General features: G+C 37.4%; 1 protein-coding gene across 1 annotated transcript in view; it reads left to right on the top strand.

Annotated features, from left to right (window-relative positions):
• The window catches only part of NSF (N-ethylmaleimide sensitive factor, vesicle fusing ATPase), a 132,581-nt gene that overhangs the window by 97,378 nt on the left and 13,705 nt on the right, over positions 1 to 21,498 (top strand). The window contains exons 16-17 of the mRNA XM_074343406.1: positions 7,452 to 7,518; positions 9,583 to 9,662. Of these exons, the coding sequence (XP_074199507.1) occupies positions 7,452 to 7,518; positions 9,583 to 9,662 (147 nt within the window). The remainder of the gene's footprint in view (positions 1 to 7,451; positions 7,519 to 9,582; positions 9,663 to 21,498) is intronic.

The raw sequence follows: 21,498 nt of genomic DNA, 5'->3' as shown, positions 1-21,498 counted from the left end.
GTATACTCCCAGGCAGTGAAGAAATATTATTTTTATGTATCTAGTTGAAGTATTTATTTTACTTAAATCCTTTTTTTCATGCTTGATCTTTTAGAGATAAGTGACTGTAAGTTAAAGATGTGTGAGGAAATCAGAATGAGGGAAAAGAACCTTGAGGATGGAGTTGCTCCCCAGTGAAGACGGCTCAGGTGTTCTTTCACCTTGCTCCTAGGCCCTCACTTCATAAAACTGTAGGATAGAATTGCCTCAGTTTTTCTTTAGGGAAGAGACTGAAGAGGAAAATACATTTTTTAAAAATCAGACTCCAAAAAAATATAAGTTTGAGTCGTTAGCCTCATGTTTGTGCGGGCGGCCGGAAATTGTTTGTATAGGGTGCTTGAAATGCGTGGAGGAGGCAGAGCTTGGAGCAGGATTCCAGCTATGCACACCGAAACGTCAGGATAAATATTCTATGTAAGGATCTTAGAAATTGAGTGTGAAAGAGAGGGAAATGTTGCGAGACACAAAAAGAACTTAAGTATCATAGTCGGTTTATTGTGTGTCTGAGGTGGAGCCAGTAGTATCTGTCCTTCCTGGGAAAATCTGGACAGAACCACTAGGACCAGTAACCTCCCTACTGTAGGTAGGGGTTGCTTTTCTTTGTTTTTTGTATCTTTCCCTCTAAAGGGAACCCTTAAACCATGTCTTCTGATGAAAATTTAAATAATAGCCTTTGGAATCTGTGGCCATTGAACTTACCCTTTAATTGAACAGCTAATTCTATTTTCATTTCCATAATTTCATCTATTCCTTATACTTGTTCAAAAGTAGTAGTCTTCTGTGCAGATGGTAAATTGCTCCATTGCTTTTCACCAGCTGCCAGCTTCTACCTCAGATGTACTCCGAGATGTGGGTGGATGGTCCTAGTTTTTCTATAAAGTTTTTTTTAAAGTATTTTAGGCTCCTGCACATCAAAGCTACTTTGTAAGTGTGAGATATTATCATTTTTATTATTTCAATCTCTTGCAGATTGACTTGAGGTGGGGGAAGGTAGTATGTGCTGATTTTAGAGGCTTAAATGGTTAAATTAATGGCTTAATAACTTATGATTTAATCTTTAAATTGTTGGAGCCTTTCAAGGTTAGGTTTTAGATGAGTAGAAGGCTAAGGGATATAAAAATAAGTGTCTATACAAGCTTAGTCAAAATTGTTTGGATTCATGATTCACTGTCTGGATCTGTGCACCCTTAAAGTTACAAAAAATTATTTCTACTTCAGCTGTATAATAAATTCATATTAAGACTTTTTTTGGTTTTCCTTGGGGAAAAATATTATTCCCTATAACTAAAGTACAGACCAGAGAAAAGAATGAAGCATAGGTGTCTTAGTAATATATTAGAAATATTGCAAAATCTTTCCCTGCAAATAGTTTTCACATTGTTGCCTAATGATAGCTTGACAAAAGCCTGAGGGCTCAAACCCATCTAAAGGTGCTAAGTCTTCCAGTTTGCTTTTGAAAATGAAATATGTAAATGCTGTTCTTTCGTGGTTCTAGTCTACCTCTCACCATTGTTCTCTTCCCTTCATTTTTAGTGTGAGGATGGGAAGATTTTTTTTCCAAAGCACAAATAATTTATAATTTTGTATCATTCTGGAGAAGATATTTCTTTCCTTTTAAGGGCTTCCCTCCTACCCCAAAAAATGTAGCTTTTCCTAATTTCAAAAATAATTTAGAAAATGCAGGAAAGAACACAAAAGAAAATGAAGTCCGTATTTGTCCTTCAGTCTTCTTCTCTACTCAGACACACACACACACACATTATATATTGGGAATCACACTGGACATGCTGCTTTAAACCTGCTCTTTACGCTTAATATATTACGGAATTTTTCTGTCATTAAAATGTATCTTAATATTGTGCTAAATTAATAGCTGTATAATATCCATTTAAACATTCCCCTTTTGTTGAACAGTAAGCTGTTTCCACATTGTTTCACAATTATGAACAATATTCTGTGGAACTACCAGTTACTGCCCTCATTTTCTTGTTACATTTTTCTTAGAGTAGCATCATGATTTACTGACTGAGAACTTGGACTTAGGCGTCAAATAGACCTGAATTTGAATCCCAGCTCCACTGTACTTCCCAGCTCTTACAGTCACTTAACCTTTTAGCCTCTGTTTTCTCATCTATAAAATGAAGATAGTATAAATAACAGCCTCATAGGGTTATTGTGAGAATTAAACAAAATGGTAATCTATGTACAGTATCACATACTGCCTTGGGATATAGTATGTGCTCAGTAAAGTATAGTGGTTATTTTTACTTACCATTATTATTGCACATACATTTCTGGTTATTTCCTTAGGATAAATTCTCATAATGGAGATTGTTAAGGTGAAAATATTAATGGTTTAAATTTTTTAAATAAATATTGATATTGAAACACGTAAAAATACTGTTTATAAAGCTCACCTCTTAAAGTTATGCAAATTTACACTTGCAACCCTATCATGTAAAAATGTCAGTGTCTTATAAATCGGCTATACTTCAATAAAAAATAAGAATTTAAAAAATGTCAGTCAGTTACCTTGGACTCTCACCCACACTTAATGTTGTAAAAGTATTTTTTTGCCAATTTCATAGGTAGAAGATTGGCATTTAATTATTTCTTCAGCTACTTTTTAATGACTAAATGCTCACTTTTAAAGATTTTTCAAAATGTTTTGCAATGACAATACTTTGTGAAACTCAGAAATATTATAACATTAATTTTTGTTAAAGAGAGGTGGCCTGAATAGTTAATTTGTAGACTATCTTTATATACCATTTTATTACTTAAACCAAGAGATCAGAGTTTTTGTCAGTAGAGAGGACCATTAGGCTTGCTGTAATGAGTATCTAGGATTTAATTGCAATTAAGCTGTTGCTTCTTTTTCACATACGGATGGTGCTAAAAATAGGTGAAAGTAGTTTATTCTCAACTAATTCAAAACTCACCTTGTGCTTCTCTTAATTTGCTTAATAAATCTTTTCTCTGTAGATAAATTCCTCAACACTACCAAAGTCTGTATGAGGTATTATCCTCACATTCTGGAGGGGATACCATATGTTCCATTGAGATTTTTGAAGTATTCACAAATCTTCCACTTCTTTCCCATTTTATTTTTGTTTCCCCAACTTCATTCTATTTTAAAATTTTCATTTTTTTATCCATTTTTGCATCTGTAGTTTTTTTTAAAAAAACCCTATTTTACTAGTTCTATTAATGGCATTAAATGAACAAAAGAACAAAGCAGTAGAATTTGATTTTAACTAATTACCTAATCTGAGTGCTTATCAAATGCACAATCAATACAGGGATGAAATAGAATAATCTGATGTGACTATGTTGTTTGAACAAAATTGAGTAAAAATGTCAGTGATTTGTAAAACTATATCTATTAATAACATTATATAGTCTTGTTTTTAAAAGACTGAAAATCAATGGAAGAAATTTTCCTTTCCACCAGCTTTGCAAGAAAGAAATAATCTTCTTTGAATATCCTCCTATAAATCCCACTGCAAATTGTAGTCTGCACAGAACAGAATCATGGTGCCTAATCCTCCTCTTTTCATGGTTTAGTCCATACAAAGAGCAGAGCTAGAAATTGGATCTTTTGACAGCAGTTACTAAGCAACAGAATTTGGATGTTTTTGGTTAACATCCTAATACATCGTTGTAGCTGATTTGTTGAAGATTGTGCATGTATCGGCTGAAAGAAGTAGACACCCCGGAAGTGACCGTAGGTCTCTGTACTGCTGGGGGCTGGGCACTTGTTGTTTTTGTTTAGTACACTTTGGCTTTTGGCACTTGTATCTGTTTGGCACACAAAGGAGGATGGTGAACTTAACTTTCAGACCTTGAGACTTTTTATATTATTAAAAATACCCTACTTTATGGCTCATGTTACATGAAAATGAAAGTTTTTTTTCCTGAAAAGCAGGGAAGACAAATAAGGGATTTTAAGGTCATTCCAGGAAGCTTTAGTGCTTTGCCAAAAGTTTAGGTCCACTTCCTGAGGCAGTTTCATTAGAAGACAGCTAATGTTTGCTTGGTCTACTCCCAAGTTATTTTTAGAAACTAGAGATTATTACTGATAGCACCGATTTGAATTTGCTCATTTACGTTTTTATATGCTACCAAATATGATTAGCGTATGCTTTCAACTAATTGCTGACAGATTTACTACATTAGGGATTTTCTAAATCATCAAATTCCAACTGTCATCGAATTCCACTAACACCATGCCAGCCACTTTAGAATTGAGATGAACTCCTTTGGCCCCAAAAGAACCAGAGAATTTGGCTTCACTTAGCTCAGAGCACTAAAGAGGTTATAGAAAATGGAGGACAGAATCTACTTAGAACACACTTTGCTGTGGTTTGTGATTCTGAAAGGCTGGGATCAACGTGGAGCTAATGCTGGCATGTTCCCGTTTGTACTCATGTCGACTCCAGAGCCTGCAGCTGCTGCCCCGCCCCTCCACACAGGTGGCTCCCAGCTTGTCTGAAGATTCCAGGAGTGGGCTCTGTGCCTTGAAAGCTTGCAGGGTCCCTGAGGACCATAATCAGACCCACCCCTAAGCCCTCTGTGGTCGGAGCCCCACACCTCCTTTCACTGTGCATCCAGCACGCTCTTGCCTCAAGTCCAGGCTCCCCACATTTCAGATTGTCTCACGACCCACTACCCGCCTTTGCACACAAGAGAGGAGGCACCAGAGAGTTTAATGATGACAGTCTCGTTATGTCTACAGGTAGAAATAGACTATGGGGTTCTGTGTTTTCTAGAGATGTTCATCACCTTCTAGAATAGACCTCTCATTATTTCTCTGTTAACTGATGCCACTCCTTTCCACACTTTTTCTTTCTTCAGTTCTTCCTATTCTTTTTCAGACTTCTCACCTGACTCTAGGAATATGTATATTCTGATCATTTCACCTGCTCAACGGAAACTCCCTGATGAACTAGGATGACCATACACTCCAATCATTATTAACAGTACCCCCCTTTCAAGTGTACTAGTTTGCATGATAGCTTCTGTGATCCCCCTTCTGATAAGTTCTCCAGCAAGAAAAGACTTGAGCATAATACTTTCATCTTACTAAATGAAAGGATCAGAATTTAAGTTAATTTTTTCAAAGAGTCTGTAAGATACAACCATTAGCCCCAGCTGCAGCCCACCTGGCTAACTGTTGTTTTGGCATTTGGTCTATCTGTCTGGCATATCTGCTGTGTGCTGTTACCGGCGACAAGTTTGGCACTTGAGTTGCTGTATTCCAGCCGGGGTGGTTTGTACAATTTTACTTCTTCTGTAGCTCTCCTTCCAGTACCTCTCCTCCTTTTGGGGTTTATCTACCTAAAGTATCGGTGTACTAGAACTTCCCAGCTCAGAAGTAAACATCTCACTTAGATTTTAGTCTGGTAGCTAATCACAGACACTTGGCAGTGGAATCTGAGTATGTCCTCATTTAGCATTGGGCCAGGCGGTAAAGAATGGAAAGGGCTGAGGAGACTAGGCAGAAAACGTGGATTCCGGGAGGAGTGGTGACCTTATATTACACTAGAGACTACATAAGGGAAAAAAAAAAGTGTGTTTAAGAAGTGAAAGGTGTGTGTATATTTAAATTAGAGAAGAGTCAACTGAAACTAGTCAAGTTACAACTGGAATTGCATAGCCTTTGTCATGGTTAGTATGTTGTTAGGAGAGCTCGCTGTGAGTGCTCCTCTCCCCATGGTGGTAATTAGTACATTAAAAGCCGGCTATAAAAATAACTACATTAAATGACTGCTACAGGTATTTTTCTTCTAAAATGTTATAGGTAGTCCATGCAGTCAGCTGTGAAGTGATTTGTAATGCTTTGAGAATCGCAGTATCTGAGATAAGTTGGTGAGACTACATCCGAGTTTTTCATCAGTGTAGACCCCAGCAGTATCCTGAGGAAGGTTCCTGTAGCCGTGCAAGCTCTGCAGCTTTGGGAAGGGACAGGGCTGTCTCAGGAAGAATGTAGAACCACTGTGAGCAGCCAGTCCCTGATGTGCTGGGCCCCTGTGGCTCTAACCCACGACCCTGCAGCCTGACAGACAGATTATCTGCTTGTCTCAGAGCTTTTAGTAGAGTTCTGAACAAGTGTTTTAAAGAGCAAAGCATTATTTTCACTGACTCTTTGACATCGCCTGAATTTGAAGGAGACCACATTGGCTGCTCTATTGGTCCCATCTTCAAAAAATAACAAAGAATCACAGTGGAACTGCCTGTAAACTTTTCTATTGTCTCTTCTGTTTCTCTTCTGCTTCATCTCTCACCGCCCCCCACTCCCCATACACACAGCACCAGCACTGACATCTCTTCAGTTTAATTCTTGTTGATTGTGTGTTAGTTCCTGCAGTGCTCCTGAACATTCTCATCTCTGTGCCTCCTAATAACCAGTACGCTCTGCTTAGAGCACTTTTTCCCCTGTTTTCTACTGATTGTTCATCCTTCAGGTCTCAGCTTAAATATCACTTCCTAAATTTAGGAGGGCATCATTGACTCCATGCGCTCTTGTATCAGTCACAGTAGGCTAAGTTGTGCTGCAATAATGAGCAACCCCCAAAATCTCAGGGGCTGAACACAAGAAAATTTATTTCTTGCTCATATTACATGTCCATCATGGCTCAGAGGGGAAGCTCTGCTGTAGTTTCTCAGACTCAAGCTAAGGTAACAGAGGCCACATTTCACATGTGATTCCACAGTAGCCAAGGCAGGATAAAGGAAGTGCGGTGAACCAAGGAGTGGCTACCATAGGATAATATACTGTTATCTTTTGTCTAGTTCTAGAGATACATCTGTCTGATGCTTTACACCTAACTTTAATTCTTTTGTAAACATGTTGGCTGTTATAGTCTGATTTGAGTTGACAGGATTCTGTGCTTTCAGTGTCATTCCTGTTTTAACAGGGCCATAATTCTTATAATTATAATAAAATGATATTCAGTTTTATTCTGCACATCCCTTGTGGCTCCAGCTCGCTTTTGAGTCACAACACTGCAGTCATGCTCCTGACGTATAGATAGGAGAGACCACTGTGATAAACTTGATGGATCTGTGAGTTGATTCATCTCAGCTGTTCCTCAGCATGCCCCAGTATGACACCGCCAGCTCTTGGAGCTGAAAACAGCATTATCTTGCTCCTTGCTTGGCCATGATCCAGCTGTGATATCTTGGGCAAGTCATTTAACTGCTCTGGGCTTCAGTTTCCTGGTTTTTAAATTGTAAGAGCTCTTCAAGTTTTAAAGTCCTATTTATTAAATTCTAATTGTGGCTAGTCTGAAATACTGGTGTTTACTGTGCTTTGTTTAGGCATTGGTCAAGAATTAACTAAATTTTACCTTCTTGGAAGTTGTCATAAGTATGGCAGTGAGATAATCAGTGATTTTGCTTTCTTCTAGATCTTTGATGATGCATACAAATCGCAGCTCAGCTGTGTAGTTGTGGATGACATTGAAAGACTACTCGGTGAGTCATGACTTTTGCCTTTGTACTATCCTTGCCACATTACAGCTAATGTCTCACAAATTACAAGAGACAAATACAAATGTTTATAAATGATGGGACAACAGAAATACCTTTCTTCGGCTGATAAGGAAGTACAACATTGTCTCATATCTGAAGTGAACAATGGTATTCGTTTTAAATATGCCTTATGATCATAACTACATTATAAACTGCTTTCATATAAGGGCCCACGTCTCATGTTATTTTGTAAGTTCCACAGAGTTCCCTGCCCATAACAAATGATTAGTAATTTTTGTTGGTGGATATGTTTGCTGTTTGGTACCTCTGTGCTGCCTGTAGCTCAGAGGTTCCACTTGTGAACGTTGACAGAGCTAATGAAAGAGTTTAGGATTGGAGTGAAACCTATAGACGAGCTGTAGCACTTGGTGCAGAGGTTGTAAGCTCTCTGCTCGTGTGAAACAAAGACTGTATTCTCTCCCTTACGTGTCCCGCAGAGTAATTGTGAAGACAGAAATGAGATAGTATTTTTGAAAACATTCTGCAAGTTAAAACTTTTCTACAGTAACTTTTAAAAATATCTATTAAATATCTCCTATGTTTAAGTGCACACCTACAGAATACAAAGATGAGTGAGACAGACCCAGCACTCAGCTCATGAGGTGTATTCTGCAAGTAAACGCCAGAACAGCGTTATTGCTCTTACATTTTATTTCATTGCAAAGAATAGATACATCTGAAATAAATTCATTATAACAATGGCTCAAGATGCTGTAAAAAACTTGTTTGAAATTGAACCCACTGGTAACTTAATCAGGTGTTGGTAGTATTTTCAGACCTGTATTAACTAACCACTTCTTCCTTAAAGGGTCCACAATGGTGTAGTAATAATTTCACATTAACTGTTCTTACTCCATTTTTCCCATGATTTTCAGACTTGCATTGTGTACTCTGTTACTCATTTATTTTCCTGTTTCCTAAAGCAATGTTTGTTACAAAGCAAAGCAGGTATATCTGTGAGGTCTCCTTAAATTGATAGTTTTATCTAGTGACTTGGGTTTTTGGTCTGCTATTTTTGATACATTTCAGCTCAGTTTATGGGATTATTTCTTTAAAAGCTTTTAGGCACATACTCATAGCTCTGTGTAAATTCCTTTATCTAAACACAATTGAGATGTGTGGTCATAGCAACACTACTATGTCAGGAATGTGTGCCTTCTGAGTATATTTTCATTTGTATGAATAGTTATTATCTGTACTTGTTTGTTCATTTATTCAGTAAGCATTTGATGAGCCCTTACCACTGTGCTAAAATTATTAGCGTTTCAGAAAAATAAGTAGTAAGATGCTGTTTTTATGACATACATTGGCAAAAATTAATACAAAGTAGAATGTACTGTGTGTTCTGGATATTCAGAAATGGAAGGATCACTTTTGACTTCAGAGGGCTGATGCCTGAAGGCATCTCTAAGCACAGGGCAAGCGTGCATGTGCAACAGAGAAAGCTAAGTAGGTAGCATTTGTCCTGAATCTTGCTTGAAGGGTTAGTAGAAGACTAACAAGCAGGAATTTATTCGAGAAGTTCACTGTTTGTCACCATCTGAGGGCCAGTCTTAGTGGCTCTACCATCATTTCAATTATATTGAAGCACCTTACTTACATCATTATTCCTTGCCATTTTCCCCTCTACCCACTTACTGCTATCATGCTTTGTTGCCTGTGTGCTCACTGTAATGCCTTGGTTTGCAGTAATTTCTTGAAAATGTCTAGTAAATACACCTGGGAATTTTTTTTCCCTTTAAGAAAAATAAAAACTGTCTCTGAATATCAGCAATGTCTACATGAACTCAAAATAGATATTTAGAAGCTTTTTAAAAAAATTTACAGGTATGAGTTCTTATGTACTATTTTAAGCATTTAAGTTATTGGAGATGTTTTTTCTTGTTATCATTAGTTGTGTGACTGTTATTTAGGACTTTATTTACTCTTGATGAAGAAAAATCTGAATGTTTGGAATACGTGCACATGTGTAGTGAATCCCTAAACACAGCAATGTTTCTTTTCCAGATTATGTCCCTATTGGCCCTCGCTTTTCTAACCTGGTATTACAGGCTCTTCTTGTGTTACTGAAAAAGGCGCCTCCTCAGGTAAAAATAATATAAGGAACATTTCCACAGTTTTTCCAGTAAACTATGTGATGGTGAACTCTCTAAATAAACAGATTATCATAAACATATAAAATTCCCTTGTTGAAGGGATTTTGAAAGGTCATCTGGTCTGGCCTTCTTTCTTAAGGTAAATGAATTTCTTAATCATTTTTCTTAATCAGAGAAGTTTTCCATTCGTTTTCTGAAGATCTCAAAATCCCGGTTTCAATTAGTATTCTGTTTTGTTGTTTTATAAGTTCACCATCATATTACACATCCATACCCGACTCTGTCTCGCATGAGAGATATTCATACATGATATTAATGTAGGAAGGATTAAACACATGTTTTCATCTTTTTCATTTATCATTTCATAGATTTTCCTAAGAATTTATATTTGAGGAGTTTATGTCTTGTAGGGAGTTTGGTTTTGTTCTTAATTTTTACAAGTGATCTTGAATTATTTTTCTTGCGTCATGTGGCACTTCTGAAGAGTGAGTTTATAGCCAGGATCTTGGTTCATGTGGTTGCATTTTTACTGATGTGGCTTTTGGAGACTGGTGATTTTGATAGCATAACACATTTAAACTAACCCATGAGGGTTGGTTAAATATGTTAATTATGTAGAGGCTGCCAGAGCATGTTTGGCTATGATGCAAGACACAACTTCCCTTGATCGATTCTGCGTGCAGAAATGCCAATCAAAGACAGATACAAAGGGGTGAAGCACTAACTGAAAAATATCTCAATGTCTGTATGGGAATCTCATATTTGAAGTCAGAGATACAAACTAAGCTGTATGGAAAATATTTAATGTTAAGCTGGTGAATCTAATTTTTAATTTAACAGTTAAAATTATATATGTGTATGTGTTAGACATAAAGTTACTTGTCTTGATTTTCTAGGGTTTTTTTCCCTATACTATTGAAAAGAAACATAACCTACAACAGTCTTGAAAATTTACTACATATATGTGCTGTGAAAAGATTTTTAAAATCATTTTTTGAGGGGGAGGGTTTAGCTCAGGTGGTAGAGCACATGCTTAGCATGAGTGAGGTCCTAGGTTCAATTCCCAGTACATCCTCCAAGAATAAATAAATAAACCTAATTACCTCCCCCCACCAAAAAAATTAATAATAATAATTATAATAATAATAAATTTTAAATAATCACTTTTTCATAAACAGTTATTCCCAGTAATTGAAATTTTAGCTTATATTAAAGCTGAAATTGGAGAAGTCAGTATATTTTTCCTTCTTTGATTCCTTCAATAAATATGTAAATAGATATATCTAAAGTTGCTGGAATAAAAATAAATAACTTCAATAAATAAGTTTTGTAAATACTTATATATTTATCAGATATAAAAAAACCTTTTTTGTGAAATCATTGTTTTAAAATTTTCAAGATTGGGAGACTTTCTCAAACATTTAAATTTATTTTTTATAATATTCAAGTTTTTAGCTAAAAAGAATTTATGCTAAAAGCCATTTGGGAGAGGGAAGAATAATTTTTCAGTGGTACTTTTTAAACTGCTTATCCTTTTACATGTTAAATACTATATGTATTGGTTTAAACAAAGAGACATCCCCAGCTGAAAATTATTTGTCATTCAAAATAGATAATAATAGAAATAAATAGAACATTTAACAAATGACTTGCAAAATCTTGAATCAAGACTTAGGAATAACTTTCTATTTTATAAAAATGATTTTAAGACTCTTGAGGAAAGGAACATTATCTTATGCTTTTAAAAATTGCAGCATCTGGCACAGAGGTTTATACAGATGTACTTCATGAATAACTTATTCAACAAAAAATATATTTAATTTATTCTTTTAAATATTCTTGAGTGTCCCCTCATTTTGACAAGACTGAGTATTTAGTATTGCCATAGTTTATATGTGGCAAGGTATGATTCAAGTGAAAACATTAAAAAATAAGTAAAGTTCAAATGGCTAATCGGCACACAAAAAGATACTCCACATCATTAGCCATAGGGAAATGCAAATCAAAGCCACAAGAAGGTACGACTTCATATCAATTAGGATTGCTATCATCAAAAAGTCAGATAATAACAAGTGTTGACAGGCATATGGAGAAAATGGAATCCTTATACACTGCTGATGGGAATAGCTAAATTGTGCAGTCTTTGGGAACAGTCCAGCAGTAACTCAAAAAGTTAAAAATAGAGTTACCATACGACCCAGCAATTCTATTTCTAGGTATATACCCCAAAGAAATGAAAATATATGTCCACACGAAAGCTTGTACATGAATGTTCATGGCAGCATTCATTATTCATAATAGCCAAAAAGTGGAAACAACCCAAATGTTCATCAGACAAAATAAACTGTGGCATATACATACAATGGAATATTACTTGGCATTTAAAAGAAATGAAGTACTGATACATGATGTAACATGGGTGAACCTTGAAAGCATACTAAGCAAAAAAAGCCAGTCATAAAAGACTACATAGCGTATGATTCCATTTATATGAAATGTCCAGAATTGGCAAATCTATAAGGAAGCAGATAAGTGGTTGCCTAGGATTGGAGGGGTGGACAGGGAGAATGAGAAATGACTGCTTATGGGTACAGGGCCGCTTTTTGGGGATGATGACAATGTTCTAAAATTGATTGTGGTGATGATTGCACATATCTGTGCAATCTGCTAGAAATCATTTAATTGTGCACTTTAAATCAGCAAATTTTTATGTGGAATTATATCTTAATAAAAATGGTTACCAAAAATAGTTTCAGAAGCTACTTAAATGATGAAAGGAGGATTCTGTGGAGAGCTGGATGTAAGGAATGAGCATATAAGGTACACGGCCCAGCTTGGGATAAATCTTAGAAACAGGAGTTGGATCATTAAATAGGGATGTGGAACGAATTTCTCTAAGGACTGGAAAGGAAGGATATAGGAATATTTCAGAAGTAAAAGCTAGATCTGGTTGCCTTAGTGATTGGAAGTGGCAGGGATTCTCTTTTAAGAGAATACCAGCCTGTCATTAATCAGAATTTGGTGACTGACCTGGACTGCTAGATGACCTGCTGTATAAGTGAATCAGTGGCAGAAGAAGTTACGTTTAAAATATTTCTAGTTGGCATATATTTAACAAAATAAAAATATGCTTTCTCTGTACCACCTTGCTTTTTAAAATTAGTTTGTATTCTCTCAGGAATATAAGGGAAAATTTTTCAAGCTGATCCAGTGTCAAGAATATTTGTCACTCTAAAGTAGAAGCATTCAGTTTACCAAACCATTATCATGGGGGCTTTTCAGATGTGAATCAGTGAAATATTAAAAGTATATGACTCTGAATGTTGTAGAGATGTGTAGACTAGTAGAAAGCTATTATTTTTATCATTTTCAAGAGAACAGAAGAGCTGTAGGCCTTTTTCTTTAAATAGAGGAACTGTACATGCATACAATACAGTTATCATATCAGTCACAAAATCCTTAATTTTGCATTTGTTGTAATTCAGCTTTCACAAAAAAAATTGTGTGTGCATGTGTGCACATGCTCAAATAAGAGAATCCCTTCAGGGGCACTATGTTCTTATGTATCAAGATACTCTCTTTTCTACTTCCCCCTCCCCCCTCTCCCCTCCCTCGTTGTAAATTGGCTTATTAAAACTGGTTCACAAGCCTTCCTTTTTTCCCTTTGTGATTGCTTTGGTCTTGGATTTTCAGTGTAGGACTAAAAATTCAAGTCAGATTTCAGTTACTAGGATAATTTTCTTTGAATTTTAAATTTTTCTAAGTAAATGCATAGATTTTTAATGAACCTGGTATTCAGTGGATTTGCTTTAAATTTAGCTGGAGAGTTAATTTCATGATTGATTTATTAGCCCTTTGAAAGTATAAAAAGTGGTATCTGTAGTTCATGAAGACTGAAAAACATCATCACATTTTGTTTAGCATCTTTTTAAAACCAATTAAAAGCTTTTCTAAAATGGATTGAACAGGAGAAAATAAAACATGTTCCCTAGGTCTTTATTTCAATCAAGTTTCCCTGTGTTCTGCAGGAGAAGAGATGGAGGGGGGATAGAAAAATTGAAAAGGGCTGTCCCAGCAGGGAGCCACGCCGGAGAAAAGGGCTGCTCTGAGAACTCAGCAGCAGTAGCTAAGAAAGCTCCCAGCCTGCTTCATCTACATGCAGAGTCACACAAGGCATGGGGGTGCTCACCATCACCACAGAGGTTTCACATGTGCTTCCCTGCTGATTCCTGTGAAAAGCTAACAATTGGCTTGGAGGGTAAAAGACCACTGCAGTTCACCCTCCCTGAGCTGGACGTACAATTTGTCCAGTGTTAGGAAATGTCCGGCTTAGCAGTGAGAGGCTTGAAGACACCCCTCCTTCCAGCGAGATTCCTAAAGCCATCTCTTTTACTCGATGACACTGGGGCTCTTTTCAAGGTTTGCAGATTTATGGAAGTCGAGGGGAATGTGCTTTTCAGGATCAGGAGGATGAAAGCCTGAGTTTTCATGGCAAGGCAGAAGCAGTAGGAAAGCGGTGAGGCCAGGTAAATCTTCGCGCAGCCTGCAGCACCGAGGGCTTTATTCTCTTCCGCGTAGAGCTCTTCTGGCACCTTCTCTTTTTCTTTTTGAGAGACAAAATGAAGTGCCTGAAAAGGAACTCCTGAGCTGTAAAATGACAGGACTTTTCAGGTTCCTCAATAAGTGTGAAAGTAGTTAAGCTTATTAATCTGACTGCTTTAATACTAGGTGTACCTGACACTTTGGGGAATCACTTTGGAGGACCCCATCCTTATGTATGAGAATAATCCTATAATTTATGGAGACCCATTGTCACTTCAGTGTTTCCCAGCCTCTTTCATATCACGGCATATAGAAAATGATAACATCTGATGATGCACTTGGGCAAATGGGTGAGGCCACTCCCCACTGGCCAGAGGTGCAGCCACGCCAAGTGCTGCCCAGCCTTCCCAAGGGCTGATGAGAATTGATATCTTAGAATGCTTATAATTCATTCACAGCATACCAGCTGGAAAACTCTTTGGAGACTGTAGACTTTTACAAGAGATCACCCCAAATTCATAGCTATATTACTAAAGTAGAACTCAGACCTAACAGTTCTTACAGTTTTAGCTAAAAAATAAAGTTGTTGGAAAAAGTAACTTCCTCACCGCTCTGGCACTTGGGAATATTACCTGATAAGAAAGAAGTAGGACTTAGAGCTACATGTGAACCAGTAAGACTGTTAGTAAACTCTTGATGGAAACTCAGGCAGACATATTTGTTTCTCCATAGGTTTCATTTAAGATCACCAGTCTCTAGACAGGATTGCTTTTTATGTAATCCTTATATGGCATCTTAGTACAGCCTTACTTCAGATATGTTATTAGGAAGTCTTGGTGTTATTAAGCAGCTCTTCAGGCTTTGGGTTGCTTTAGCAAAATAAGCAGATAATGCAAGAGACTCCAAATCATGCAGGCCTAAACATGAATATCTCTCTGTCTATCTGTTCAAAATTAACTCTGGCTAATGACTACAATATGACTCAATAAGATATATAACCACTTTAGGAAAGAGGTTTAGTCATTTTGCCAGACACATTAATTGTAATCACTGATGTGGTGACTTTTGCATTTTGACTTTATTGAAAAAAAATCTGTGTGATGATCGGCAGTTTAGTAGCCCAATGTTCCCATTTATTAAGTCAGTGACATTGAATGGCTACTGTATAAAATTCCCTGAAAATGTACTTTGCTTAGTGTAATTGTCTCTGAAAGTTCTATGTAAATTGAATATATACATATCCATATATGTGTAGAACAATTTCAAATACATCAAAAAAGTGAAAGAAATTTGATGAGTCCTTTTATAAAACATTGCTACAAATATCTCCTAAATAAAACCATGTTTTCAGAATAGGGTTGGTTGGTTTTGTTTTTCGGTAGAGCACATCTATAATACACCTTAAATACAAAAAGTGTAAGATATACACACATATATGTACATACACACGCACCATTTTCAGATTACTCAAAATTAAATACCTAAATTTTAATCATCAGAGAAATGCTAGTGGTTCTGAGACAAAATATTCTCTTACTGCCAGAATGTCTTCTCGCTCCACTGCCTTCAATATAGTACTGTGACATGACATCAGCATTCAGAGGTGTTGATTATACCATCACAGTTTTCCGTGGGGCCATGAATCTTGTTACAAAGTTATGAGTATCCTTTCTGCACAACTTACTCATTGTATTGGACTTGGAGTCCGAAAACCTGAGTTTGAGTCTTAGCTCAGACGTATTGTGGCTTTATAGCCTTGAACTAGTCCCTTAATACCTTTGTGTATTTCTTCATCTGTAAAGTGAAGGTAATTCTTCCTGCCTTACGTACCGCATTGATGGCCAACTAATGTAATACAAGTTTTCTATAAACCTGTGGACTACACAGATATAAGGTATTAGTGCCCTATTGTGAAAAGCAGAGTTACTGAAAAGTAGGAATATGCCATTGTTCACGAGAATATCATTTGTAAAGAATTGGTTTATAAAATAATCTCCTTTTAAAACAATGTATGTTTGTCTTGCATGATTTGAATGTTCCCATTGCTTGGAGCCTAGAAGTTGACATCTAAGATTCTATTTCTTACTGTTTTGTTACTGTTTCAAAGTTCTTAAAGGGTTTAGTATTTTATTAAGACTGTTGTGTAGAGCTAGAAGTGTATTTCCCAGGTTTGTTTTTGTTTTTGTTTTTTTAAGAAAAGAGTTACCTTTAGATAGTCCACAGAAACTTTTCAGTATGTTGGACAGGAAAACTAAAGAATATAACTGCTACATATAGCAAATTTTATGGCAAATGAGTTCAGAGTTCTAGGTTGGAAGCCCAGGCACAGCTTCCCTCATTTGCGACACTGGGAAAAAAAAAACAGGGACACCCTGCTTCCCCATCTCTCATTCACTGAAATTTAGAAGCTTCCTTAGTCAAGATAAATACTCTGGTCTGGGGATTGGAGATCCCTATTATAAAAGGAAGAATGAAGTAGAGACAGGAATTTCAGAGTTCAACAGGGCCTAGGGCTTCTGGCCCTTGTGAAATCCTTGAGGACACTACCCCTTATATTTGTCCTTAGCCCCCAGGGACTGGCCCACCTACTTCCTTTTTCTCTGAAGCCACCTGTTGCTTATGACTGAAGTTCCTCCTTTTTTTCTAATTCAAAGTGGAACAGAATAGTGTTTCACAGCTTCCCTCCTACCTTCCTGTCCCCAAAACAAATACACAGATCTTTGGAGATTCCCAGGGGTTGATACTGTGTGGCATAACAACTGTAGTAGGGTAAGAAGAGCCAATAAAGGGAACCTTACAAAGGGTCCAGAACAATCTATCAATATTCCTGATAGTTATTGGAATGTAGGTGGAGCAAGGCCTTGATCTTTTTAAGTCACAACTTGGTCTGTAACCACATCTTCATCTTGGCAATCCTGCTTACCTCTCACATTGGGGAATGGAAAGAGTGCTTTTCACAAGGAAAGCTCCAGACAGTCTGCCTAGACCCCATTCCTTCCTTCTTTCCTTCCTCCCCCTTCTCTTTCTTTCTCTTCCTTCCTTCCTTCCTCTCTCTCTTTCTCTCTCCCTCTCTTTTCTTTTCCAGACCTATTTAGGTTGTATAGATAATAATATTTGTTGAATGGATATCTTGAAGATGGTGGGTCTTAACTCCACATAGAGCTGCCTTTGGTGGTATAAATAAGAGCTTGGGAGTTAGAAGACTTGAATTTGAATCCAGACACTTAATTTTTGAGCCTCAATTTCCTCTTTTGTAAAGTGGGAACAGTAGTAATACTTAAGTCATGAGAAATACGGTAAATGTTGATTATAGTTCTTTGTAAACTGCATCTCAATCATTAGTTTATTACTCACTTTAAAGAAAACTCTGACTCTGTTTCCTCACACAGAAAAGATATATATAAACCCAACAAAGTGACCAACCCATATCAAAGGAGCTAGGCTCCAGGTGGCTGCTGGGGGGGAAACCAGCCCTAGAAAGCTCAGCAGGAAAGGACAAAGCACCTTCTTTTCCCTGCAGCTGCCAGCCACCTCGCTCCCGCAGACCCTGCCTGGGCCAGTCCCAGAGCCAGTGGAAGAAGGGTGCCAGTTTCCAAAATCATGAGTAATCATAGGAGAAATACCAGGGAGAGCAGGGAGATGAAGACCCAGCAGCCACCCAGCTAGTGACCCATTACCTGTACAAACTGGGCCTGTGTCAGAAACTGCCTGCATCACATCAGATCACCTTCCACTTAATCCTCGTTTATTCTCTAAGTGTGATTTCAGTTACAAAGAAAAAAGGGCCAGAGGAAGCATGCCAAAATTATTTTCTGTGATTGCCGCTATATCAGTGGCCTAAAAACTTACTGGAATAAGTTTTTTGGGGAAAAAAAAAGTATTATTCTATAAAATGATGTTCATTTTAAAAAGTACAGAAATGGAATTTTTTAAAAGAGTGAAATTAAAAACAAAAGTAAAAAGAAGTTCTATTGTTTCTCCATCTTAAAGACAAACTACACTACCTTAGGTGGTAGGGTTATAGGTAGGTTTTTTCTACTTTATTATTCCTTATATTTTATAAATTTTCTACAGTAAGCATTTATTACTTTATAATTAGGAAAAAATTTAATGCGTATACAGTTGTTCTCATTTTTAACTCAGCAGCATAACTGTCAAAATTGAAATTCTTCGCAACCAATTTGCTGCTTGACTAACAGTTAAATGAATCTACTTTTGTATCTAAGCTTGTCTGTATATAATATATTTTTTTAGTCTTGTTTCTTCTTTTATGGCTGTTTTAATTTAGGGCCTGGTCTATAAGACACCCTGTGATCCTGAGAGTAGAAGTAAGTGCCTCCTGACTCACAGTTGTCCTTGGACCCACCTGGCATTCAGCTCATTGCTGTGCTCCAAGGCTGAACTCATGGCGGTTGAACGCCAGTGTGACCGAGGCTGACCAGGATAGATGGTGACAGTTGTATTAAGCTTCATGGAAGGGAAATGGGAAGTTTTTTTCTATCTAAAACTGTTTCTTTTGACATACTAAGTTTGAAATATTTCTTCATGGAATATATGCCATATATATATATATATGCCATATATATATATGCCACACTATGGAAATACAAAGATGAAAAAGACACGGTACCTGCCCTCAAAGAGCTCGTAACCCAGGGCCACCTGTCCAGTTGTGTAGTTTGTGTACAAGCTGTGCACAAGGTCAAGTGGCAAGTAGCAGTTAACATCCAGCCCGCACTCTGCTCACCCCATGAGCTGTGTACCCTGGTGTGGGTACTGCCCAGCTGAGTAGGGTTGCCAGGTTTAGTGGGTAAGAATATAGTGTGCCCAATTAAATTTGAACTTCAGAAAGACATCAAATAATCTTTTAGTGTAAGTATATCCCACGAAAAAGAGATTCATCAGGACCATCATGCTGTGCTGAGGAATTCCAGCTCTGCAGCAGTGAAGAGAGACGGGGAACATGTGCCTGCCCAGAGTTAGCACATTTTTATTATTTACATAGTAAGTGATACTTGGGAATTTAAGCTTACGTCTTGTGTACAGTTACTTATCTTGGGCTTTATATGGCATATTCATTGTCACTGGAGGGGAGAATAGAAATTCATAAGAAATCAGAGACTTCATTTTCCCCAGATGACTGACGCCTAAGGTCTTTAAATATCAACTGTTGTTACACTCTTGTAAGAGGGAAAAATGCTACATGTATCTTTGGTATCTGAAGCGAAGTATGATAAACACTATGTTAATGAATAAGGATCATCATTACAAACCTTCATCACATGGTGATTATGCAAGAACTGTTGGAATGTAGAAGCTTCTGCCCTGGTAGTCAGGAAGTAGACCCAGCGTGCCCTGTTTTTTTTTTTTGAGTTTTTTTGTACTTTTCTTGTTTTTAATGGTTTTACTATCAGCTTTCACTTTCAGAACCCAAGTTAGTTGTGTCAGGCTGCCTGCCTCTGACAGTTCCCCATCTTCTCATCTGCCGCTCTGGTCAGCTGTGAACTGGGAAAGGCAGCCCCCAGGACTCCTGAGTTGTTTTTAAACTTAGAGTAATGGCTGTGATGAGAGTTGGAGGAGCTTTCCTGTGAGAAGGATCACGTTATAACTCCCATGGGTCCCTTTCTCCATAAAATTGTTTTTTGAGTTTTATTTTCCAAGTGTTAGTGTTTAAAACAATTTCTTGGACCTGAAAGTTCTTTTTTCTTCTGATCTCAGAAGAAATTAGAATATTTTTGTGGGCCCTTACCCCTGTGCCCACTGTGCCTAACAGATAAGTTGGCCCTACTTGTGAGTAAAGTCACTTGAACCTCATTTATTTTGTTTGTTTTTACCCCTGGTTCTAGATCTTAGAGGATTTTTGCATATGTCTCGGGTTTTGGCTATGTTTTGGATAGTTGAAATTGTTCAGCAAATTGGCCTCCAGATAAGTGAGGTGTTGACCTGGGCACAGTGAATCCATGTTCTGAGAAGTTGGAGCCTAAAGGAGTAAACTGTGTTGCGTAGGGTTAAATGAGGGCAGAATGTGAATAGAAGGCGAGTGCTGAAACATCTTGAACCCAAGAGATAATTGCAACCTGGTAGAGAACTCTGAAAAGCATTTTAACAAGCAGGAATGTTGTGGATAAAAATCACAGAGGGCCAGAAATTGACACAACATTGTAAACTGACTGTACTTCAATAAAAATATACATTTTTTAAAAAATCACGGAGGTAGCAATTAAATGAAAAAGAAGAAAATTGACCTGATTAGAGCACAGGGGTCATATTAGGGCAAGGGCACATCAAGCTAAAAGCTGAGGGACAGAGAGACAGCCTACTGTGGGTGCCAGGCTGCAGAGTCTGGAGTTGCTGATGAATCAGCGGTCATCTTGGTTAGGTTCCTACCGAGAGAGCACCTATGAGACCGTTCCTTTTGGCACTGAGAACCCTGTGCGTGGTCAGTACATCTTTATTTTCTTAATTTACTTCACCTTTTCTCCTAAGAGCTCAGAGGTAATTTCTAGGTGATATATCTGCCTAACTCATAATTAAGAGATGGGCCGTTGCTGATATAAGTTTAAAATTGCACAAATAAGAACAGACAGCAGAGCACAGCGGAAATATCGGTGAGGCCTGAACTCCAGTGTCAGCTCCCTCCCTATATGTAAAAGGTTGCCCCGGTTTCCATCTGCATACTCGCCAGGAGAGGAGAGGGGGAAGGAGAGAACTAGGTAATCTTTCAGAGCTGCTCTGAGTGTAAAATCTGATGATTCAGTGTGTTTTTCACAAACTGGTACTAAAATACTCTTTAACATCACAGAGTGGTCTGCTCTTGCCTATAGTAATTATTTTAAACTATTTGAAGTGAAGTTTCTCATTTTATATTCAATCTGCATCATGAATTCCCCTCCTTAATGTCCTCTGCCCTGCCTGCAGCACCAGGAGGATGGTTACAAAGACGGTAGACTAAGAATTTGCTTCAGGGTACAATCTAATGGAGAGTCTAAGTGTAGTTGTCTGCCTAGTTGTAGCATGATTTATTTGAAACATCCTTCCTTTGGTATTCAACTTAAATATTTAACTACCAAAAAAAAAAAAAGTTGTTACAGACATTTGAGCATGAGAAATCAGAAATGCACGTAGGATATGCAAAGAGGCCCCATTCCTCTCCTTTCACTGTCCAGACTCCTGGTTGTTTTAAATAGTAGTCAAATTTTTCCCTTGGTTTGGAGAAACCAAGAGTTGTAGGAGATGCTTAATAATATTTACCTTACTAGCTTAGATTTAGCTTCTAGTGAATGTT

Source organism: Camelus bactrianus, chromosome 16, assembly GCF_048773025.1.
Source record: "Camelus bactrianus isolate YW-2024 breed Bactrian camel chromosome 16, ASM4877302v1, whole genome shotgun sequence".
Taxonomy (NCBI): domain Eukaryota; kingdom Metazoa; phylum Chordata; class Mammalia; order Artiodactyla; family Camelidae; genus Camelus; species Camelus bactrianus.
Note: the sequence above shows the minus strand (reverse complement) of the source record. Positions and strands in the feature narration are given on the sequence as shown.